Genomic DNA, 23,041 nt, shown 5'->3' with positions numbered 1-23,041 from the left:
AATATTTTATTTTTTGGAAATTCAAGTGAAAAGTTAGCTTTTTCACAGATACCTTGCTGAAGTGGTTGGACATCATCCTGCAACTCCATCTGAAGACTGCAAGCACTACTCCTTAGCCATTAAATAGACATGAAGCTACCAGCACAAAGGGTCTGCAAATATGGCACGATCAGGTGAAATTGCAGAAGATATAAAAAAAAAAAAAGATAATTTCTTACCATAAATCTGGTAAGGGTTACAAGTCCATTTCAAAGATTACAGCAGGACTCCACCGATCCACAATCAGATCAATAATCTGCAAATAAAAAACACTTGGAACAGTTCTGAATCTTCCCAGAAGTGGTCGGCCGTTGAAAATCTCTACAGAGGCTGAACGTAAAATAATCAAGGAAGTCACAAAGAAACCAGAAATAACACCCAAAGAACTGCAAGATTGTCTTGCCTTAGCTAAAGTCAAAGTTTCTGAATCAACAATCAGAAAAACACAGGGGAAATCAGTCTATGTGAGAGAGTATGAAACCGAAAACCAGTGCAGAAAACAATAAGGTGTTTGATGAGAATGTTTTAAGCCAGAAGTGTTTATGTAAATGTTTAAAACCAAATGTGGAGTTTTCTATATGTAAAATGAACAAACCTAAACATAATAATCAATATTGTTATTCCTGCGGAAATTAAATAAAATATAAAATGTGCTATGTATTTTAATTTGGGTTATGACTGGTTGGGATCTGTGCAATGAAATCCATCCGTTTCCTTTCAAATGTCTTTATATTGATGCATTTTCAATAAATTAATAAATAAATGTCGTAGATATTTTATAATTATTAGATATGAGCAACATAAAACATTTTTAGACACTCAATAGTACTTAAAAACATTATCATATATACTGTATACTTGTAGAATTTTGTGTAATGTGAAGTAGAGGACATTGTATTTTAACAATATGCATTCAATGATTATATCACAATATGGACATTAAACCACTGGGTGTACTAGGAGCTTGAGAAGGCTCTGGATTATCAAAGTGCACTTTATAGTGAATTCATTGTAGAAAATGAGTTTCACAAAAGAGCCAAGCGATACAAGACAAATAAAAAAGGAGCACATGTTAGGTAAAAAATGTTAGCATGAATGCACTGTAAGTTGCTTTGGATAAAAGCATCTGCTAAATGCATACATTTAATTTAATTTTATAAAAAAAACAGCCATGAAAGGAATAAATTGACAAATTTTGATGTAGTGGGGGTGTTTAAAAAATAAATAACAAAGAAATAAGTTAAAATACATTAATGAGTGGGGAAATGTGATAATTGATCATTTTTGGTTGGCACAGTTTGATATTATGGTCACCAGGACATTCTCGTATGTGAACACTAGAGGTCGCTGTATTTCTCTGAGCTGTGGCGTATGACGCTTCTCTCGCTCTACACGGAATTCCCAATCATCATCTCCAGTCGTACACAGACAGCATTGGGCCTCAAACTCACACAGCTCGACGTTAGAAACAGACACGGGTAAGATTGAATATCATTCCATACCTGGTTTGGCTGGATATATACCTAGACGGCGATATTTGTCCATTTATCGTTTTTTTGGGCTGTTACAAACGACTTAATGAATCGGTAACGTTAGCCATATTACATCAATATCTCAAAAGCTTCGTCGTATTATAGCAGTACGTTGATAGCAAATGTTGTTTGCCTCATTTTTAGGTCATGTTTTTATGTCAGTTGTTTATTTGGTCTTAATATGTCTTAATAGTTCTCAGTTTGCCAGTGTAACTTACCTGAAGCTAGCGAGCTGCTACCTAGCATTGCTAATGTATTGATATTGTTTAGAAAAACACTAACGTTACCCCAAATAGGCATGGAATTAACACGCATTGTATATTTAAAATGTTAGCATGCTCTTCTTGGTCAAGTCTATGATTACGACCTAAAGCTGAGGCCGACTGAAGAGTGAACAGTCATTTACACAGATTCACATGAATTGTGCTGTCTCAGATACCGACCTAGACAACATTGTTTGGCCAAAATGCTTTCAACTAGGTAGGAAACTCAGATGTTTTTCAGAGACCCAGAATTGGTTTTGTTTGAAAGATTCCCAACCCTCATATGGTATGTTTCCTTATGAAATTAGAAAGTTTTTCTAAGAGGATGGTAAATGAGTCATGCTAATATTGGCTTGCTTTATTGGCAAAGATGTCAAAAAAGATCAGTAGATGTAGTAACTTACATGAATTGATTTACAGCCGAAACTGTCATCATAGTCATGTAGATTTGTGATTGTTTTTTGTAGTCAGTTTGCATATATTACTCTACAAGAAGTAGCCTAATTATTATAAATTTTTGTCACTCATAAAACAATGTTATGTTCAAGCTTATGATGAATAAGCTGACAGATAAAGAAAAGTATTCAGTGTCTAATGTCCTTCTTAGGCAGCTGGCTTTAAGTTTTGAGTCGGTCATGGAAAATGCTTGATTTAGTGCACGTTTAAAGGGATAGTTCAGGAAAAAGTGAAAATTCTGTCAATCTTTTCAAACCTGTATGACTTTTCCCCATGTAATGGAAGCTAATAGTAATCAAAAGTATTTAATTACCAACATTTTTCAGAATGTCTCCACAGAAGAAAGTGATTTTACCATGACTTTTACTGTAATTGTTGAAATTTTGACAACCTACAGATCACATGTTTGATTTCATGGAAATATCCCACTGATGAATGTGGGTCAGGGAGTCTAGCCTTGCTATGGCTGAAATAATAAGATTAAATGTAGCCAAGCTCAAGCAGTTACACACAGTTAGCCCCACAGTGATCAGGCAATGCTCTTGAGTTTAATGCACTGCCTTAAAAGTACTGAAATAGTACGGGTAATGAATGACTATTACTGCGGTTAAGAGCTGTCCCACTTACAGAGGCTAAAAGATAAGATTACACACAACCTATATCGTAAAGTTGTGTTTGTATATGTGTGTAGTGGAGCGAAGAAGCATTAAAAGTCATTGTCCTCTTCAACTGTTACATCTCTCATACAGTGGGTATAGAAAACGGTGACGGTGTGACCATCTTGTTTATTTATCCCCTGATGTAAAACTTCTCACTCTCTGGGTCAGTGATGGGATATTTCTTTTCTTGATTTATACAGGAAAAAAAACCTTTTAATTTAGCAGCTACATCTAAATATGACTTTATGTCTATCTGAATCCTCACAGCTACATTTTATCACACAGATGATTTTAAATAACTTAGACATATATTGGTCTCACACGTATATTAATTGCTAGAGTTGGTTCTGCTGGCTATAGAAACAATAAGCATTAGAAAGAACAATGTGGCAAATGCTATTAAAAACCCAGCTAAACCCAGTCCTGCTGGTCACATGTTTTGATTAGGGCTGGGATAAACGATTATTTTTTAAACGATTAATCTAGCGATTATTTTTTCGATGCATCGATTAATCTAATGATTAATTTTTCAGACCGATTTGATTTCGATTATCTCCCCATTAATTGACTACTAACAATTTATACATGTTGATTTACATATCTGAATGAAAAAAAAACATAAATTCCTTAACATTGCAATATATGTTTATTGCTCTTAAAATTACAAAATAAAAGACTGACTAAGAATGCATTACTTTGCACTTGTATAGAGATAGCAATCAATAAAACCTTGAAACCTTGAAAACACATAGCTTACTGAAACAAGCTTACTGAACACATAGGGCCTAGCTTACTGAAAAAAGAAGTTCTTTCAGATGAAAATAACAACAACTTATTAATAAAAAATAATAAAAAAGGTCACCCCAAAAATACTTGTTTAGAGCAATTGAAAGAATACAGTATGTAAATGTAAACTTGAGGGCTTTAAGCTAATACAGAGAGTGCTTTTACAAAAACAAAAAAAAAATTAACAGTGGGAGCCAGCAGCCTGTCATGGAGAAAAAAAATCTCAGAATGCTCCACGTGAAACTTTGGCGTTCCGCCCTTTTTCTATCGTGTCTAATGATTTTGGTTAATATGCACAAGGGAGGGAGAGAGCAAGAAGCGCTCGTGTAGTTTGAAGACTGTGAGAGCGCGAGCGCGCGTGAAACTTTGGTGTTTCGCCCTTTTTCTATCGTGTTTAATGATTTTGATTAATATGCACAAGGGAGGGAGAGAGCAAGAAGCGCTCGTGTTGTTTGAAGACTGTGAGTGCGTGCGCAGCCGGGGCTCTCTCTCGTACGCGCCCTGTCACTGTCACTCACCGTCAAATAAGGCTTTGACAGCCGCCAAAAAAAAAGATCAATGCAGAAAAACCCCTGGATTGGTTATATAACGTTGGACAGAATGTTGATCCGGCCATCGCGTATATTAAGCGCATATAAGGTAAACGTTTTGCAAACGTTTTTTAGAGAAATAAAAACAGGTCGACGAATCGATGCGCATATTTTGCGTCGACGTATTTTTTGCGTCGATTCATCGATGACCTCGACGCGTTGTCCCAGCCCTAGTTTTGATGCATAAGTCCATAAGCTTTTGACCTGTGGTTAGAAGCATAGTTCGACGTTAGTTTGCTGTGTCGACGTCGTTGATTGCGCCGCACCTGGGCTGTGTTCTATTCAGAGTTATCGACCCTATGCCCTAATTCCTTTAGACGATTTCACCATCCACTTTGAATGATTTAAAAGACTTAAAGTTGTGGTTAAAGTTTATTACCTAATTCGCCTTCTTTATTTTTATTACAAATGCAGTTTGAAACTATATAGCAACGCGGCCCTCGCAATTATTCTCCCTTCGAAGTGCCCTCTGAAAGCATTAATCATGCCGATTGGAACACAGCCGCATCATTTCGTTTGTGCGAAGAAACGGTGAGTTTGACGAGTGAGTTACCTTTGTAAAAACATTCCAAAAGACATATTTGTCATATAACAATATTGGTAAAACAGTGTGTTAGAGGTTTTCACTTATATAAAATGTTAACACTCAAATCAAAGTAATTTTATAGTAAATGAATGTACCAAAATAAAGTAACAAAAATGTATAAATATGTGAGAGATTTTGTTGTTTTTACAGAATTATAAAATAGAATACTCTCTACAAATGTGTTTGTGTATGTACGTATATATATATATATATAGAGAGAGACAGACAGACACAGTATAGACATTGTTTGCAAAATTATTTTTTTGTGCGTGTTTTTAAGTGTTCATTTAATGCATATCAGCAAATAAACCAAATATTTAACAGATGTTATGTCAGATTAAATAAATGGTTTAAACTGCAATGGTGGCTGGATGCTGCATAGGTGACAGGAGGTATGGGTGAAGAAGATATCCTCTGTCTCCCAGCAGCCAGCTATCACCAAAGCCATGCATCCTCTTCAGCCACCTGCAAACTGCAGAAGTGGCTCACACAAAAGAGTCGTGTGTGCTTCCATCACCCACCACCTCCAGAAATTTCCAACAGCATAATAATGGAGTGTAGTTAACAACTGAATTTAAAGCAATGTTTCTTCTTATTGCCCTCTGAAGATATGAAGCCTGATGTTAGAGGACCAGGCAGGAGGGGGCCTGATGTTGAAGGGCCAGACTGGAGAGGGCCTGATGTAGGGCTGGGCGATATGCAGAAAAAAATTGATATCTCGATATTGTCAAATCTTTTACGATATTCGATATATATCTCGATATGTTTGCATTTGCATTTAAATAATAAAAAATGAAACATGATTTTCTTTTGCCCATAAAAAAAAAACATTTAGATTAAACAGCTAATTTAAGCAGTTAAAAAATCTAGACCAAGAGATCACTTACTGCTTTTTATTAAATGAATACATGTAGGCCTATGTGTAACTGAAGCAGTGCAAATTAAGTAACAGTTACAGAAAGTGCATTCTGTCAACTTTTTAGTGCATGCAATTCACAATTTAAACTATGCAACTGGGATAAGTATTTTATTTTAATTTTTTTAACAAGTTTTTAAGCTAAGAACACAAGTCTGTCAACTGTCTGTGGTTTTAAGAGAAGCTCTGTGGCATGAAACTATGTTCCTACTGACACTAAAAACCCTCTTAGATGGGGAGCTAGTTGCTGAAGCACATAGCTATTTCTTATATATAAATATATATAAATGAATACCAAAGACTTGTTATACTTGCATTTTCTCTGTCTATATTATGGAAACTGGTAAACATATCAGTGAAATTTCCCAATAGTAATTCCAAATGGCCATAGCCTATGTTTCTCTATTCAAACATCAGCGGTCGAGTAAGTGCATTTATTTTGTGATCACAAACGCAAACAATACAGTTGAGATCTCAAGACAGAACACAGACCGGCTGAACGACGCTTTCATTAGATCGCTCAATTCCAGCTTGTTAGTGTTTTCAGATTATCGTCGGCGGCTCTTCCGCAATGAGGAGTGAGCTCATGCGCATTGTTGCCAGATTGCTTAAAATAAGCAAACACCGGGCAGAAAATGTATCCTTGCGTTCTTTTGGGAAAGTATGCTTGAATTTGAAATATTCGATATTCCCGATATATTCAAATTGTACATCGTCGTCAAAATTATTCTGATATTATCGCTAATATTCGATATATCGCCCAGCCCTAGCCTGATGTTGGAGGGCCAGACTGGAGAGGGCCTGATGTTGGAGGGCCAGACTGGAGAGGGCCTGATGTTGGAGGGCCAGACTGGAGAGGGCCTGATGTTGGAGGGCCAGACTGGAGAGGGCCTGATGTTGGAGGGCCAGACTGGAGAGGGCCTGATGTTGGAGGGCCAGACTGGAGAGGGCCTGATGTTGAAGGGCCAGACTGGAGAGGGCCTGATGTTGGAGGGCCTGATGTTGGAGGGCCAGACTGGAGAGGGCCTGATGTTGAAGGGCCAGACTGGAGAGGTCCTGATGTTGGAAGGCCAGACTGGAGAGGGCCTGATGTTAGTGAAGTGAAGTGAAGTGACATTCAGCCAAGTATGGTGACCCATACTCAGAATTTGTGCTCTGCATTTAACCCATCCGAAATGCACACACACAGAGCAGTGAACACACACACACACACTGTGAGCACACACCCGGAGCAGTGGGCAGCCATTTATGCTGCGGCGCCCGGGGAGCAGTTGGGGGTTCGATGCCTTGCTCAAGGGCACCTAAGTCGTGGTATTGAAGGTGGAGAGAGAACTGTACATGCACTCCCCCCACCCACAATTCCTGCCAGCCCGGGACTCGAACTCACAACCTTTCGATTGGGAGTCCGACTCTCTAACCATTAGGCCACGACTTCCCTGTTTTTTTTTTTTTTTTTTTCTGTTTTTTTTTTTTTTTTTTTTCTTTTTTTTTTTTTTTTTTTTTTTTTTTTTTTTTTTTAAGGAGGGCCAGACTGGAGAGGGCCTGATGTTGGAGGCCTGAACTTTGAAGGCAAAGGCCTGGTTGATGCAAATGTATACCTCCAAGGATCCTTCCATTGCAACAGGCCCCAGGATGGCTAAAACTTTCTCTTCCTCTGAGGGAGAGGAGGAACTGTATTGATACCCCATCAGTCTTGTTTGCTTCCCTCTTACGTGCCGTAGCCCTCCGTTTTGTCACAATTGCAAAGTCCCTCCATTATTCCTGACTTCTGGGCTTTGTTCATATCCATAGCCAGCATTTTATTTTTTTGAGTGATTTCTGCACAGATTTTATTTTTGTCAGCATTTGTAATGCTGTTTTGCAGCTTTGAAAATAGCTGGACTTAATTATTTTCCCCCTCCTCCAAAAGAACTGCAATTTCATGCTTTGAAAATTGGGGTTTTCGGCTAATTTTCATTAACACATGGCAGAATGGCAAGGAGACTTAAATAGAAAAAATTTTGCACAATAAGCATCAGGTGTCCACAACAGTACACCACAGTTAAAAAAGTAGCCTATATCAGTATTAGCTAAATAGCCTAAGAAATAGTATGTATATGAAATTGTGAAATTATTGACATTGAGATCAGAAAAGAGCACATTTTTAACTCCGTGTGTATATAATGTATTGCAAAAAACAAATGAATGATTCGTTATTACTCGACTCCTACGTAACATCATTTCAAAAGCGTAATTCGAGTCGAAGAAAAGATAAAATAAAACCAAATTACTGAAGGTGGCGGTATGTGCTCATGTCTCCCGTCTGCCTTTAGATCGAAGAAGAAGAAGAACGAAAGCTCAAACCAGCGTAGTTTGAACGATGGATCTGCGACACAGGTACTATGGTTTCGGGAAACAGTAGTGACTAGCTAGTTGATTTCTTTAAAGATGCATCGTACTATGGTAGTTAAACCAGCGAGTGGCATCGTTGTACGGGTAACGCACCCCAGATTCATATCTTCTGCTCCTCAACACGCAGCAGTCAGACACGCTGCTAAATATAACACTGACCCAACGCTTGTCACTTCACATAAGCTCTGCTGGAATGATGCTTAGTTTCCCATGAGTCTCCTGTTAGGTTTACTTTTTTAATCAACTCTCTCTGGAGAACTTAAATTACACTTTCAGTTTTAATCGTACAAATAAGAGCAATACATCAATCAAATCTGTAAAGGGTCTACTTTTTTTGTATACAGACATAATAACAACAAAACTTTGTGCCTTTATAAAATAAAGATAACAAACAAGGTGTGCTGTCTGCAGCCTTTGTCTGCGCTGATCTTCATTTAGACACGCGTCATTAAAATGAACTGTAACTCCGTGAATACTCAACGAAGAGACATGAGAGAGATATCTATAGAAAGCTTGACATGTCTACTTTTAAACTAAAGTGCTGCCGAAAACAAATATTCTGTGATCAAGTAATCCATATGAAAACAACGCAATGTCCGTTTTTCACATCTCCCTTCATTATATCTAATGTGACCACGCCCCCGCGCTGAACGCGCTATTCAGATTCAAACTGAAGCGCGCGGCTTGAATACGCCCATAACAGAAGACAACACAGCGAGACTGTTCTTCAAGTTCTTTTATTTTACTGTTTGCTTCGCGATGAGAGGAATAAGACATAATTCACCCCAAAAAGATAAGATGTGGTTGAGGATTTGAGATTTGGAAAAAAAGAATGAAGCACTTTATTCAGCAGAGATCATAAACATGAGTAAGTCTCTTTTTATTTATATATATACTTGTACTAGTTTTCACATAACGTGTAAACATTTTACTAGTTAGACTTTTTCCAAACTATAATTCCTGACTAAATGGATAATCAAGCGAAAAATTATGAAGTTTCAATAACAACATACACTACCATTCAAAAGTTTGATGTAAATAATATAAATGTAATAAATAAATGTAACCCTAACAAATGTAACAAACAATGCTTTTCTTTCAATTTATCCCAAACAAAAAAGAAAAAAACTGAAAAAATATTCTCAGCTCTTTTCAACATTAATAATAATGATAATAATAACAATGTTTTTTTTTTTTGTAGAAAATCTGATTGTTAAAAGGATTTCTGAAGGATTGTGTGACTGGAGTAATGATGCAAAAAATTCAGTTTGAAAGTCAGCTTTGATTGTTCCTAATAAACTGTTTAACTGCACTCACATGTGAATATTAAATTGTTGTGGGATAATTAAATATATTCTAAATAAACTACAAACATTAAAATTATATAGATTTATTTTGTTCTCACATTCTTTCTTGTAACTCCTCCCTCTCAGTGGCACAGATGACTGAGAGGCTCATTAAGCAGCTCATTATGCGGGTCTTTTTCTTCTCCGGTGTAAATCACAACGATATTCATGATAGTTGATGACTACTCGCATATTACTTTTACCAACAAAAAGTGTCTTAGAAAATTTAAATCAATATATTGTTTTCTGTGAGTAAACAAGATGATTTTCACATACCGTATTTTTCGGACTATAAGTCGCACCTGAGTATAAGTCACATCAGTCTAAAAATACGTCATGAGTAAAAAACATATATAAGTCGCACTGGACTTTAAGTCGCATTCATTTAGAACAGGTCCCTGCAGAGTTTAGCTCCAACCCTAATCAAACACACCTGAACAAGCTAATCAAAGTCTTCAGGATACAGGTAGGTTTTTCTTTTTCAGGGTTGGAGCTAAACTCTGCAGGAACACAGGCCCTCTAGGATCAACGTTCCCCACCCCTGATTTAGAACCAAGAACCAAGAGAAAACATTACCGTCTACAGCCGCGAGAGGGCGCTCTATGCTGCTCAGTGGTAGACTACAGAAGCACTGAGCAGCATAGAGTGCCCTCTGGCGGCTGTAGACGGTAATGTTTTCTCTTGGTTTATTTCTCTTGGTTCATGTCAAATTAATTTTGATAAATAAGTCGCACCTGACTATAAGTCGCAGGACCAGCCAAACTATGAAAAAAAAACTTTTAACAGCTCCAGGGCTTTTGCGAAAGCTGCAGATTGTACTTCTGCATTTTTGTATCCTTGCTCATGGATATTCTGATCGAACCCTTTATATTATGGATGTTTGCTCTTGTTTTATCTTGTCATGTTGCACCAATTAAATAAATGTAATCTACTGCTTATACAGTCAACTTTTGTTAAAAGACCATCTTGTCAGTAATGAATTATCTCTTTAAATATCTCTGACTCTTGCTTTTGTATTTTCATACACGATAATTTTTAGTTCTGCCCTGTTTAACGCCTGTAAATGCTATTACTGGATGTCAAACATAACTCCATGCATAACCTGCTGTTGTCATTGTAACCATCATAATGAATAACAATATTCCCTGTTTGTGGTTACTTTTATATTGCACTTTTTGAAAAAAGCAGAAATAAGTGTAGTTATTTAATGTCAATGCTTTTCTTGTTTGCTCTCACAGAAGTATTTGGACTCTGCTGTAACCCTAGATCAGCCTGCAGCACCATCTGTGAGGTGGAGCAGTACTCATCCCTGAATCCTGTCTAAATGCTCTCCAGCATGGTGGACTACAAGTGAAGCAGCAGTGTTCTGGAGCAGAACGGGGAGAAGAGAGGATTTATCTGACGCGAGCAGACCGGCACAGAGACAATGTCATCCAACAGGGGCCAGAACACCCACGGGCTCAAACAGATTGGGCTGGACCAGATCTGGGATGACCTGAGAGCAGGAATACAGCAGGTCTATACACGCCAGAGCATGGCTAAGGCACGCTACATGGAACTCTATACGTATCTTGAAACGATGAATGGAGATTAAAGTGGCCAGCACACCGAAAGGCTTTATATTGAATTTTGTGCTTGTAATGAGGATAAGACCTCGGCTTATGAGTCAAATCCCCAAAATGGTTTGGGTTGCTGAAGTATACATTGTATTGCTTGTTTCATTAATGTGCAAGTGATTGGAAGGTATGCAGGGTTGTGTAATGGAAGGCAGTGTTTGATATTGCTATGATGAGTGATAATAATGTGCAGTGCAAAAGTACTTCAACTTTTTTTTCTGAAGCTGGGATTTATAAGTTGAACTCAGGCCCAATAGGTTGTTTGGTGAAATTTCACAGAGGAAATCCAGTCATATTAGTGGGAAGCTGTGAGGTCGGGTGTTTTGTGTGGGTGAAAATTTCCTTTTGCAGATTTTGCTTAATCGAGTGTATTTGCCTTGTTGACCTTCAGAAAACTGCTTGGTTTGAAAGTGACTTCTGTGTTCGCTGTGCTTTATACACCTCTACACTAAAGGCAATGAATCTTTTTTTGCAATATGTGGGGTGCTGATTAATCGTTCTTTAATATTACACAACATTAAATTATTGAGTGGGACGTGCCATTTTAAATTAGCTTCATAGCAATTTACTTCTTTTTTTGTTGTTGTTGTTGTTGATTGAATGCATATTATAGTTTTAGCTGGCCTGTTTGCTATTTATAAAAAAAAAAAAAAAGTTACATCAGTTCAAATTAGTTCTCGATTGACTTAAAACAGATTAATTGCATGGTATGCAAAATTACTTTGTAATCAATTGTTCAATTTTTAAATTTCATTTATTTTCACGTTTTGTCTTATTGCTAAGATACACATTTTTTTCTTGTCAGAGAATGGCCTTTTTCATTTCTGAAAGCTACTTTAAAAAAATGTGAATGCCTTTAAACAATATTAGACAAACTAATTATTGATCTGTCTATATTAATTAAACCATAGAATGACTTAAACCTGTACTTGCCGAGAATTATATTACATTAGATTATTGTTTCATTAAAAAGACATAACAATGTGGCTTTAGAAGTCATTACATTTTTTCACCATGAAATGATGAGCCATATTTCTTAATGAATAGCAAAACAATGCAAAATGAAAGTGCATGGGGTTATGAATTGGATTTGGCCCTTTTATAATCCCGGGCGTCTCCCAGCTCATGTGTGTTCCACTTTAGAGCTTTTCAAAGCAGTTTTTGTCTGGGAAATTAAGTTTGACAAGGACATTTGTCCGTTTTCAAATTTGTAGTTTTGCATTTCACCCACTAGTGCCACATCAAACACCGGGACGTAATTACTCAGTTTCATCTGCCGCCCACAGCTGTCATTCTCCTCTGCATCTCCAGTGATGCGGTTTATTTGTCTGTGTGTGGCCCTGTGTGTACCCAGAGAACTTTCTGCTGTTAGTGCAGGTTTCTTTTGCTCTGATCAGAAACTGAGTCTCAGCATGTAGTTTATAGTGTCAGAGTGCTTGTCACTGCAGCACAGTGGAGCTCACGGTTAGTGTTAAAGGTGTGATACTTGACTCTCAGAAAAACAATTTAAATAGGTCTGGTAATCACAGGTTATGTGGTCATGACCTTTAACCAACTGCAATGAGACATAACCGCTTGCAATAACTACACACCCATGTAGTGGACATGGAATATTGTTTACTTATTTCCGTCTTGAGAAACATAAGAGTTTCTCTAGACAGCTTCTTGCATGTCAGAGTACAACCCGAATTCCGGAAAAGTTGGGACGTTTTTTAAATTTTAATAAAATGAAAACTAAAGGAATTTCAAATCACATGAGCCAATATTTTATTCACAATAGAACATAGATAACATAGCAAATGTTTAAACTGAGAAATTTACACTTTTATCCACTTAATTAGCTCATTTAAAATTTAATGCCTGCTACAGGTCTCAAAAAAGTTGGCACGGGGGCAACAAATGGCTAAAAAAGCAAGCAGTTTTGAAAAGATTCAGCTGGGAGAACATCTAGTGATTAATTAAGTTAATTGATATCAGGTCTGTAACATGATTAGCTATAAAAGCTTTGTCTTAGAGAAGCAGAGTCTCTCAGAAGTAAAGATGGGCAGAGGCTCTCCAATCTGTGAAAGACTGCGTAAAAAAATTGTGGAAAACTTTAAAAACAATGTTCCTCAACGGCAAATTGCAAAGGCTTTGCAAATCTCATCATCTACAGTGCATAACATCATCAAAAGATTCAGAGAAACTGGAGAAATCTCTGTGCGTAAGGGACAAGGCTGGAGACCTTTATTGGATGCCCGTGGTCTTCGGGCTCTCAGATGACACTGCATCACTCATCGGCATGATTGTGTCAATGACATTACTAAATGGGCCCAGGAATACTTTCAGAAACCACTGTCGGTAAACACAATCCGCCGTGCCATCAGCAGATGCCAACTAAAGCTCTATCATGCAAAAAGGAAGCCATATGTGAACATGGTCCAGAAGCGCCGTCGTGTCCTGTGGGCCAAGGCTAATTTAAAATGGACTATTTCAAAGTGGAATAGTGTTTTATGGTCAGACGAGTCCAAATTTGACATTCTTGTTGGAAATCACGGACGCCGTGTCCTCCGGGCTAAAGAGGAGGGAGACCTTCCAGCATGTTATCAGCGTTCAGTTCAAAAGCCAGCATCTCTGATGGTATGGGGGTGCATAAGTGCATACGGTATGGGCAGCTTGCATGTTTTGGAAGGCTCTGTGAATGCTGAAAGGTATATAAAGGTTTTAGAGCAACATATGCTTCCCTCCAAACAACGTCTATTTCAGGGAAGGCCTTGTTTATTTCAGCAGGACAATGCAAAACCACATACTGCAGCTATAACAACAGCATGGCTTCGTTGTAGAAGAGTCCGGGTGCTAAGCTGGCCTGCCTGCAGTCCAGATCTTTCACCTATAGAGAACATTTGGCGCATCATTAAACGAAAAATACGTCAAAGATGACCACGAACTCTTCAGCAGCTGGAAATCTATATAAGGCAAGAATGGGACCAAATTCCAACAGCAAAACTCCAGCAACTCATAGCCTCAATGCCCAGACGTCTTCAAACTGTTTTGAAAAGAAAAGGAGATGCTACACCATGGTAAACATGCCCCGTCCCAACTATTTTGAGACCTGTAGCAGAAATCAAAATTGAAATGAGCTCATTTTGTGCATAAAATTGTAAACTTTCTCAGTTTAAACATTTGCTATGTTATCTATGTTCTATTGTGAATAAAATATTGGCTCATGTGATTTGAAAGTCTTTTAGTTTTCATTTTATTAAAATTTAAAAAACGTCCCAACTTTTCCGGAATTCGGGTTGTAGATCAGTCTATTAAAACAGAAGTTTTCTCAAGGGTTTGAGCACTGAGACTGTTAGCTCATTCTTGTTTAATATTGAGGAGCTGACCTATGGCTTTGATATTAGATGTTTTAAGCTTCTTGGAAAAAGTTCACATTTGTTTAAAAATATCTTGTTATTATGTGCAGGAGAGTGAGACTTTGCATTTATGCTTTTCATATAAGTTCCTGACGTAATTCACGTATTTTTATTAATTTTTGTATACTAATTCATCTACAAAGGTAAAGTTGCTTGGCATCTGAAATCCAAAGCATCAGCATTACGGTATAGTGTCCTGTGCTAATATATCTGTTTTGAAAGCTGTCTGTCATCTTTTACTCATTTACAATCAATCTTAAGACTTTAACCTACCGTTCAGACATGTATATAACTACTGTACCAGCGTGCACCAGTCTAACCAGGCCAGGGGTGCTGGCATCCCCCCCTCCAAACCCTCCAAAAAACCAGCCACACCTGGCGGGGCACAGTTTGTTGGACTTGAACTCTACAAAAGACTGAAAGAGTTTCTGAGGAGCTACCTGATGAACCTTCTCAAGGTAATAGCCTACAGTGTGATGGCGTGATGCATTGGTGTCATGTTAAGGCAATTTTTAATAAGTATTTAAAGCAGCTGAAAGAACTTGAACGATTATCTAATTGGACATTATATGCTACTTCTGTTGTTAATTCTGTTATTAATGTTGAATATTGGAATTGTATTTATTTCTTTTGGATTTGTTTTTTAATATTACAGACACGGTTTTTTTGCATTTAGTTTTAGCTATTGATATGGTTTGTTGTACTGAGTAATACACATTTTAGGAAGGTGTTTTATTTATTTATTTATATTTTGCCTCGATATAATAGATAAGAGTGTGAGTTGTTGTCACTTCTCCAGTCCTCACTTCTTCTCCTGTTTCTCTCCTCCATTTGTCTGTGTCTGGCAGGCTGGAGAGGACCTGATGGATGAGAACGTTCTGAAGTTCTACACGCAGCAGTGGGAGGACTATCGCTTCTCCAGTAAAGTGTTAAATGGGATCTGTGCTTACCTCAACAGACACTGGGTGCGCCGAGAGTGTGATGAGGGCCGGAAAGGAATTCATGAAATCTACTCGGTAAAAGAAACGGCACATGCCCTTGATTCGTAGATTCCTTTTACCTTTCCACACATTGTGTTGATAAAACGTGGATTAATGGCTATACTGTCTTGTAGTTTAGCTATATTTATAGCCAGTGGTGTAATGTAACAAAGTATTAATACTTGGTTACAGTTCTTCAGTATTTTTTGTGAGTATCTGTACTTTACTTGAGTTTTTATATTTCTGCCAACAGTCTGGGTTGTGTGATAATACGGTGTTGTTGTAATGATGTGCGATCTGTGTGTCATTTGGTGATTTATTGGTCTATTGAAAATTCAATACATTCTAAATAGTAGACAGCAAAATGCTTCTGTTTGCTTTTTACATTTATATAATTTAATATAGTTGACAATCTATATCGCGCAAAATACAGTTTTTCTGCAGATATCAGCATGATAAATTTAATATCTTGGTGCATTGGCACTAAAACATTAGTTGAGCATTACTAAATCAATCAAGTTTGGCAGAAAAATTGTTTAATAATAATAATGATATGATATTTATAATTATAAATCGTTGTTGTTAGTGTTTTTATCATTTAGATTTTTGTAGTTTATAATAATTGTAGTTTTTATTATCATAAAAACTAATCTTATTACTTATTAAATCGTTTTTTATCATATTAAAGCAGTAGGCTTATGTCTCATTGCTGTAAGAAACCGTAATCTAATCATTTCTAATAATGTGTCTCCTTCACAGCTTGCTCTGGTCACTTGGAGAGAGTGTTTGTTCAGACCTCTGAACAAGCAGGTGAGTTATGTTTCTATGCAATTCATAATATCCTATTTGTACGATATTTGTTTCTTATATTTTCATCAGACATATTCATCGGAATTTAAATTCCCCGTCTCTTCTTTTGAACAGGTGACAAATGCTGTTTTAAAACTCATTGAGAAGGAGAGAAATGGCGAGACCATAAACACCAGACTCATCAGTGGAGTGGTGCAGTCCTACGGTGAGTGTGGCCGCCTTACATTCACATCTGTCCTATGCTGGCCTCAGAAAACTTGCCCGAAGTTGTTTTATCGTTAATAGAGCTGAGCCAGCTGTTGTCCCTTAAGTGTGTTTCCTGAGTTGTTTGGGTGTCTGGACCTTTGAAGCCTCATGTTGAGATTTGATTTGTCTTTTCCAGTTGAGTTGGGCTGGAATGAGGATGATGCGTTTTTGAAGGGGCCGACATTAGCAGTTTACAAGGACTACTTTGAGACACAGTTTTTGGCTGACACAGATCGCTTCTACACACGGGAAAGCACAGAGTTCCTCCAGCAAAACCCTGTTACTGAATACATGAAAAAGGTAAACCAGAGTTCAAATTCAAGTCGGACATTATAATGTAAATTGCTGTGGATTTTATGGGAAATTTGGTTTTGTTACGTTTCTTACGTCCGCAGGCAGAGGCACGGTTGCTGGAGGAGCAGCGGCGGGTACAGGTGTATCTCCACGAGAGCACACAAGACGAGCTGGCTCGCAAGTGTGAGCAGGTCCTCATCGAGAAACACCTGGAGATCTTCCACACTGAGTTCCAGAACCTTCTAGACGCTGATAAAAATGAAGGTCAGCGCTGCAGTGTCACCTTCAATCAAGCAGAATATTCTCTGAGACTACAAACATGCATAATAGCACACTTCGTCTGACTGTCAGTACATGTTGTGTGTGATTACAGATCTTGGTCGGATGTATAACCTTGTTTCCCGGATTACGGACGGATTGGGCGAGCTCAAGAAACTCTTGGAGTCCCACATTCATAATCAAGGGCTGGCTGCCATCGGGAAGTGTGGAGACTCGGCACTCAATGTGAGTCATGTTACAGCATAATGCCACAGTGACAGTGTAGACACAATATTTTTGGCCTGTAGCAGCTGCTTTGGAGAGGAATTAAAAATGTCATTGATATAACTTGTCCAAAACGGTGTCAAACCTGTGCGAAACCTGAATTTCCTGAACTTGGACCCTCACTTCATTGTATAACAGGTCTATTCTTACCATGACAATATGACAATAGTTATTTGTCTAACTAGGCTCTTGGCAAAATGTTCTGTCTTCTGGCTATACACAGTTGTGTTTCAAAGATATGACTCAAAATTGCTTTATGTAAGCCATTCAGTAGAAATCAAGTACCCCTTTGCTGACGCCAGACCCAGAAATATTTAACTCTGTCAATAGTGGATACCTTTGGATATGTGTTTTCTGGTATATCTGTTCCAATGCCGTTCCTGTAATCTCTTAATTTGATCAGAGGTTGAACTGCCACTACTTGTTTTCAGGATCCCAAAATGTACGTGCAGACGATCTTGGATGTTCACAAGAAATACAATGCTCTAGTCATGTCTGCATTCAATAACGATGCTGGGTTTGTGGCAGCACTCGATAAGGTTTGTGATCTATGTTAAAAGTCCGTTTTGAGCTATAGTGTTTATGGTGTAACTTTCCCACTGTGATCTGTGCTGCTCTGCAGGCCTGTGGAAGATTCATTAATAATAATGCGGTAACAAAGATGGCGCAGTCCTCTAGCAAATCTCCTGAGCTTCTGGCCCGATACTGTGACTCCTTACTGAAGAAGAGGTGAATTGCCTTATTCATTTTCCCGTTCTGTTAACATGTGAATCTCTAATTCGTCAGCCAGAAATGACAATGAAATCCAGTGAATGTCTGGTACGTTATTGCAAACACATCGGTTTATGTTCAAGGATTTGAGGCTTGAATATTTGAATACAGTATTCTGACCGAAAAATTAAAAAGAAGCTGCTTCTTTTAGGAAAACGTCATTAAAAAGATCCTAAATGTGAAATTCCACCAAAAAATATTCCAGTGCACAAGCTGTAAGATGAAATTTGATATTGTAACTGTCTAGGAAAGCTTGTCTGCTTTAAGTGTTCAGCAGTTCCAGGAATCCACATAACACAGATGATTATACCGAGTGTGTGTTTCATTTAGTTCAAAGAATCCAGAGGAGGCTGAGCTAGAAGATACTCTCAACCAAGTGGTGAGTTTCACTGTCCTCCACTGAGATTACAGATCAGATGTGAAAAGTCCTTTAGTGTGTCAGGGATCTCTTACTTGAATTCATAACACTTTAGTTATTAATGTTTGCTCCATTTATTAATGTGTTGTTAAATGCAACCATATCGAGTAAGGTGTTTTTTTCTTTCTTCCCAGAATATTTTTTTTGTACAAGTGTGTGTGTGTGTGTGTGTGTGTGTGTGTGTGTGTGTATATATATATATATATATATATATATATATAAATAAAGATATTATTAGAATTAGTAATGTATATCTGTGTATAAAGAACTTTGGTTTTCTGTGCTCTATTTGATGATGTTTTTATCGAATGAAATGCTTGTGAAATGACTCTCAGAGCAGCTCTGGAGATGAAGTTATGTGTAGTGTCTTTATGTGAAGTGAAAAGGTAGATGCTGAAAATAGAGCATCACGCTTGCTTGAGACATGTAGAGCATGCCAACTACTAATAGCAGTCTTCATATTGTTTAATAATCACAGACACTAATCCTGATTTCTCTTAAAGAAATGACTAAATTCTGAATTACTAAAAGAAAATTAAGAGCGCCGCACCACACCAAACAGACACTGAGAAATGGCAGCAGACACATTAGACGGGTTTTTTCAGATCAGCGTGTTACCCCTGTTAGTGTTTTTGGTCGACGATTGTTTTCACTAATCGCAATTTGAAGTCTTGGAATTCCTGATGTACTGCATTGTATGTATGTATGTATATATGTATGTATGTATGTATATATGTATGTATGTATATATATATGTATATGTATATATATATATATATATATATATATATATATAATGCATAATTCCATGTGTGTGTATGTATATATATATATATATATATATGTATATATGTGTGTGTGTAATATATATATATATATATATATATATATATATATATATATATATATATATATATATATATATATATATATATATATATATGTGTGTGTAATATATATGTATATATATATATATATATATATATATATAAAATAAAGCAGAAGTTCAAGGTATGCAACAAATGTTTCAAACATTAGTATTGGTTCAGTATGCACCAGCCATTTGACATGTATTTTGGTTATTTGACGTTTCTTATATCATCAAAAAAAATATTTTTATTTTTTTTTTACATTTTGCATAATTCTAATTAATGCACAAACATAATTGACTTTTGTCTGCCTGGTCAAAGAACGTGTCAAGAAAGAGATTGATTATTGCTTTCATTCTCCTATTGATGTGATCTGCACATTGTGCACTTTAAACATACAGTACACATTTAATTAATTTAATGTGAATGTATGACTGATTAAATTCTCCAACATCCTTCATCATCAGATGGTGGTTTTCAAGTATATTGAGGATAAAGATGTGTTCCAGAAGTTCTATGCCAAGATGCTGGCCAAAAGACTGGTGCACCAGAACAGTGCCAGCGACGACGCCGAGGCCAGCATGATCTCCAAACTCAAGGTCTGTGCACTTGTTTAGTGAAAATGGATCACTTCACTGCTTTTTCATTTATCTCTAATAGATGCTAAACACTTTTTTTTCTTCTGTCCAACCTCAGCAAGCATGTGGTTTCGAGTACACCTCCAAACTACAGCGCATGTTTCAGGACATCGGCGTCAGCAAAGACTTGAATGAGCAATTCAAAAAGCACCTTTCAAACTCAGAGCCTTTGGACTGTTAGTGTTTCATACATTGATTTCTCCTGTTTGTTTGTTATCTGAGAGTGTTTATAATTTAACAGGCATGCGTTCATTACTGATCATAATCCGGCTCCGTCTGTCTTGCAGTGGATTTCAGTATCCAGGTTCTGAGCTCTGGCTCGTGGCCGTTCCAACAGTCTTGCACATTCGCTTTACCATCTGAGGTGAGATGCTCAGATGCTTAACCCTGTAATTTTCCAAAGCCTTCACACCCTTCCACGAGCTGAGAATAATGTGTGATTACACTTCCAGTTGATGATAGTTTTTCAACGCCTTTGTTTTTCACAGTTGGAGCGCAGTTACCAAAGATTCACAGCTTTTTATGGAAGTAGACATAGCGGGCGGAAGTTGACATGGCTTTACCAGCTTTCCAAAGGGGAGCTGGTCACCAGCTGCTTCAAGAACAGATACACTCTGCAGGTTTGTGTCGTCTTCATGTCAGTGGTAGTTCATAGCATGTTCTGGGACTCATTAAAGAGCAGGTCAAATGGGGTTTCATAGGGGTTTTTTTTAGGCGTTTCGTCTTAATGAGTCGTCATATTTTCGAATCTTCTGCCTGTTACCCATGTACCACAAGGTAACACATTTGCATAATCGAGGGGACTCCAACACAATATTAGGATAGTTTAAAATGCCATATGACCTGCGCTTTAAGAAGGTTGTAGGACTCGGATGGCACAAGTGTCAGCATGTGTTTGTGTCGTGTCCCCGCAGGCCTCCACCTTCCAGATGGCCATCCTGCTCCAGTTCAACACAGAGAACATCTACACTGTCCAGCAACTGGCCGACAGTACACGGATCAAAATAGTGAGTGCAGTGCCATTGCTTTATATCCCCTTAACAGCATTCACATTAGTCAATCAGTAAACTATGATCTCCATCTCATATTAAATTCATACTTGGAAAAGGAAACCATAGCAGAAACAGTGACTTTGTCTATGTTAAAAATCACAAGTATTTAATTTGATAAGATTTTTTTTTTAAAAGGCCTGTCATTTTTGACAAGGTTGGGTGAAAAAACTAAAAAGATTCATCTAATTAACTATCAATTATTTTTATTCCACCTGAAATATCTTATTACAGAGACTGATATTTTAAACAGAATGTTTATTTAAAACATTGTAAAAATTAGTAATTTTAGCAATGCATTTTAGTTTTTGTGTGTGCGTTTTGTTTTTATGTTTTCCTCATTTAATGTTTTTTTGCATTTTACAGGATATTTTGGTTCAGGTCTTGCAAATCCTGTTGAAATCAAAGTTGCTGGTAAGTGTTGAAAACTAGTTGCTTATAGGATCCTATAAATGTCTTTCAACATCAGTGCAATTTATATTTGCAGTTTTTTGAGAGTTTTTGAGAGTACTACTATTATATTTATCTTAAATTTCTAAAAACAAAAAAAATGATTGACGACTTTTTTTTGTTTTGTTTTTGTAGGTCTTGGAAAATGAGAACGCAAATATAGATGAAATGGACTTCAAGCCTGACACACTAATCAAACTTTTCTTGGGCTATAAGAAGTAAATGCATTTTCTTACTGTTTCATGATCGATCTGCACAGTATACACTAATAATTGACTTTCAGCAACATTTAAAAAATAGTACATACTAATATTTCTAAATATTGTTAAGATTGTACATTTGTCATCTGCCTATCTACACTCTCCTGTTTGTGTGCAGTAAGAAGTTACGGGTGAATATCAATGTGCCAATGAAGACAGAGCAGAAACAAGAGCAGGAGACGACACACAAGAATATTGAGGAAGACAGAAAGCTCCTCATACAGGTAATAAAAATAAACGAACAATCCCTTGAAGTTGAAATAAAATATTCTTTAGAGTCTGTCTGTCTTATGATGTTGTGTACAGGCGGCTATCGTGAGAATCATGAAGATGAGGAAAGTTTTAAAGCACCAGCAGCTTTTGGCCGAAGTGCTGAACCAACTTTCCTCACGATTCAAACCTCGTGTTCCTGTCATTAAGGTAACAGGACTGTAGCGCGCTGCAATTCGAGTACTTAAGAAGCATTCATTTGAAATATTAAAATGTGACTTATTTGTTTTTCAGAAATGCATTGACATTTTGATAGAGAAGGAATACCTGGAACGTGTGGATGGGGAAAAAGACACTTACAGTTACTTGGCCTAACAGTGTCCTTTGAAGAATAAAAACCCAGACAGAGGATTCTCTCTTAAAGATCTCGAGTCATTATTGCCGAGTAGGACAATGTGACACTGGACTTTTCCCTTTAAACCCAGACTGCTAAAGCGGCCGGTCTTTGTCTTTATGCCCTTAAGATGCTCAGGATTGCCATTTGCTTTTTAATGTGTAAATATTGAACATTAAACTATGCTCATAGTGGGACCCAGAGTCAGGGTTGCATGCTAATGACTATCATTATGAAAATACATAATGCTGATTAATTTAATATGTAATTATAATTACTTTTGGAAAGCTGACAGATAAAGAAAAAGGCTGTTGGTTGCAGACCAAAATACCTATAACTGAGAGGTAAAGTATACTCATTTCTGACCGGCAGTTTAGAGTTGCTTTGTTGCCAGCCACGAGAATGTTTGTATAGTGCAGTTCATTTTATAATTGTCATGAATAAACTTAATTTTTCTTTATGCGTTCTCAATGCTAGATTTTCTCATTTATATTCTTGATCAAGTGGCTGAGCTGAATTTCTAGCTTACAC

General features: G+C 37.2%; 1 protein-coding gene across 1 annotated transcript; it reads left to right on the top strand.

Moving 5' to 3' along the window:
• Nucleotides 1-1,368: 1,368 nt before the first annotated feature.
• LOC132123797 (cullin-1-like) lies at nucleotides 1,369-22,970 on the top strand. The gene is made up of 22 exons (XM_059534448.1): nucleotides 1,369-1,517; nucleotides 10,803-11,130; nucleotides 14,859-15,036; nucleotides 15,427-15,594; nucleotides 16,318-16,368; nucleotides 16,483-16,573; nucleotides 16,751-16,914; nucleotides 17,010-17,172; nucleotides 17,282-17,412; nucleotides 17,883-17,990; nucleotides 18,074-18,180; nucleotides 18,553-18,601; nucleotides 19,977-20,108; nucleotides 20,206-20,323; nucleotides 20,435-20,511; nucleotides 20,636-20,767; nucleotides 21,062-21,154; nucleotides 21,563-21,610; nucleotides 21,782-21,864; nucleotides 22,025-22,130; nucleotides 22,213-22,326; nucleotides 22,411-22,970. The coding sequence occupies exons 2-22, from the start codon at nucleotides 10,991-10,993 to the stop codon at nucleotides 22,489-22,491; spliced, it is 2,334 nt and encodes a 777-aa protein (XP_059390431.1). The 5' UTR covers nucleotides 1,369-1,517; nucleotides 10,803-10,990; the 3' UTR covers nucleotides 22,492-22,970.
• The last annotated feature ends 71 nt before the right edge of the window (nucleotides 22,971-23,041 follow it).

This window comes from Carassius carassius, chromosome 42 (assembly GCF_963082965.1).
Source record: "Carassius carassius chromosome 42, fCarCar2.1, whole genome shotgun sequence".
In the NCBI taxonomy this organism is placed as follows: Eukaryota; Metazoa; Chordata; class Actinopteri; order Cypriniformes; family Cyprinidae; genus Carassius; species Carassius carassius.
Note: the sequence above shows the minus strand (reverse complement) of the source record. Positions and strands in the feature narration are given on the sequence as shown.

What these genes read in the sequence shown, in the direction of transcription:
- LOC132123797 (XM_059534448.1), top strand. Translation starts at nt 10,991, where the DNA reads ATGTCATCCAACAGGGGCCAGAACACCCACGGGCTCAAACAGATTGGG. An exon ending in ACCTGATGAACCTTCTCAAG is followed by an intron (nt 15,037 to 15,426) that starts GTAATAGCCTAC and finishes TGTGTCTGGCAG; the next exon opens with GCTGGAGAGGACCTGATGGA. An exon ending in AAACTCAGAGCCTTTGGACT is followed by an intron (nt 20,324 to 20,434) that starts GTTAGTGTTTCA and finishes TCTGTCTTGCAG; the next exon opens with TGGATTTCAGTATCCAGGTT.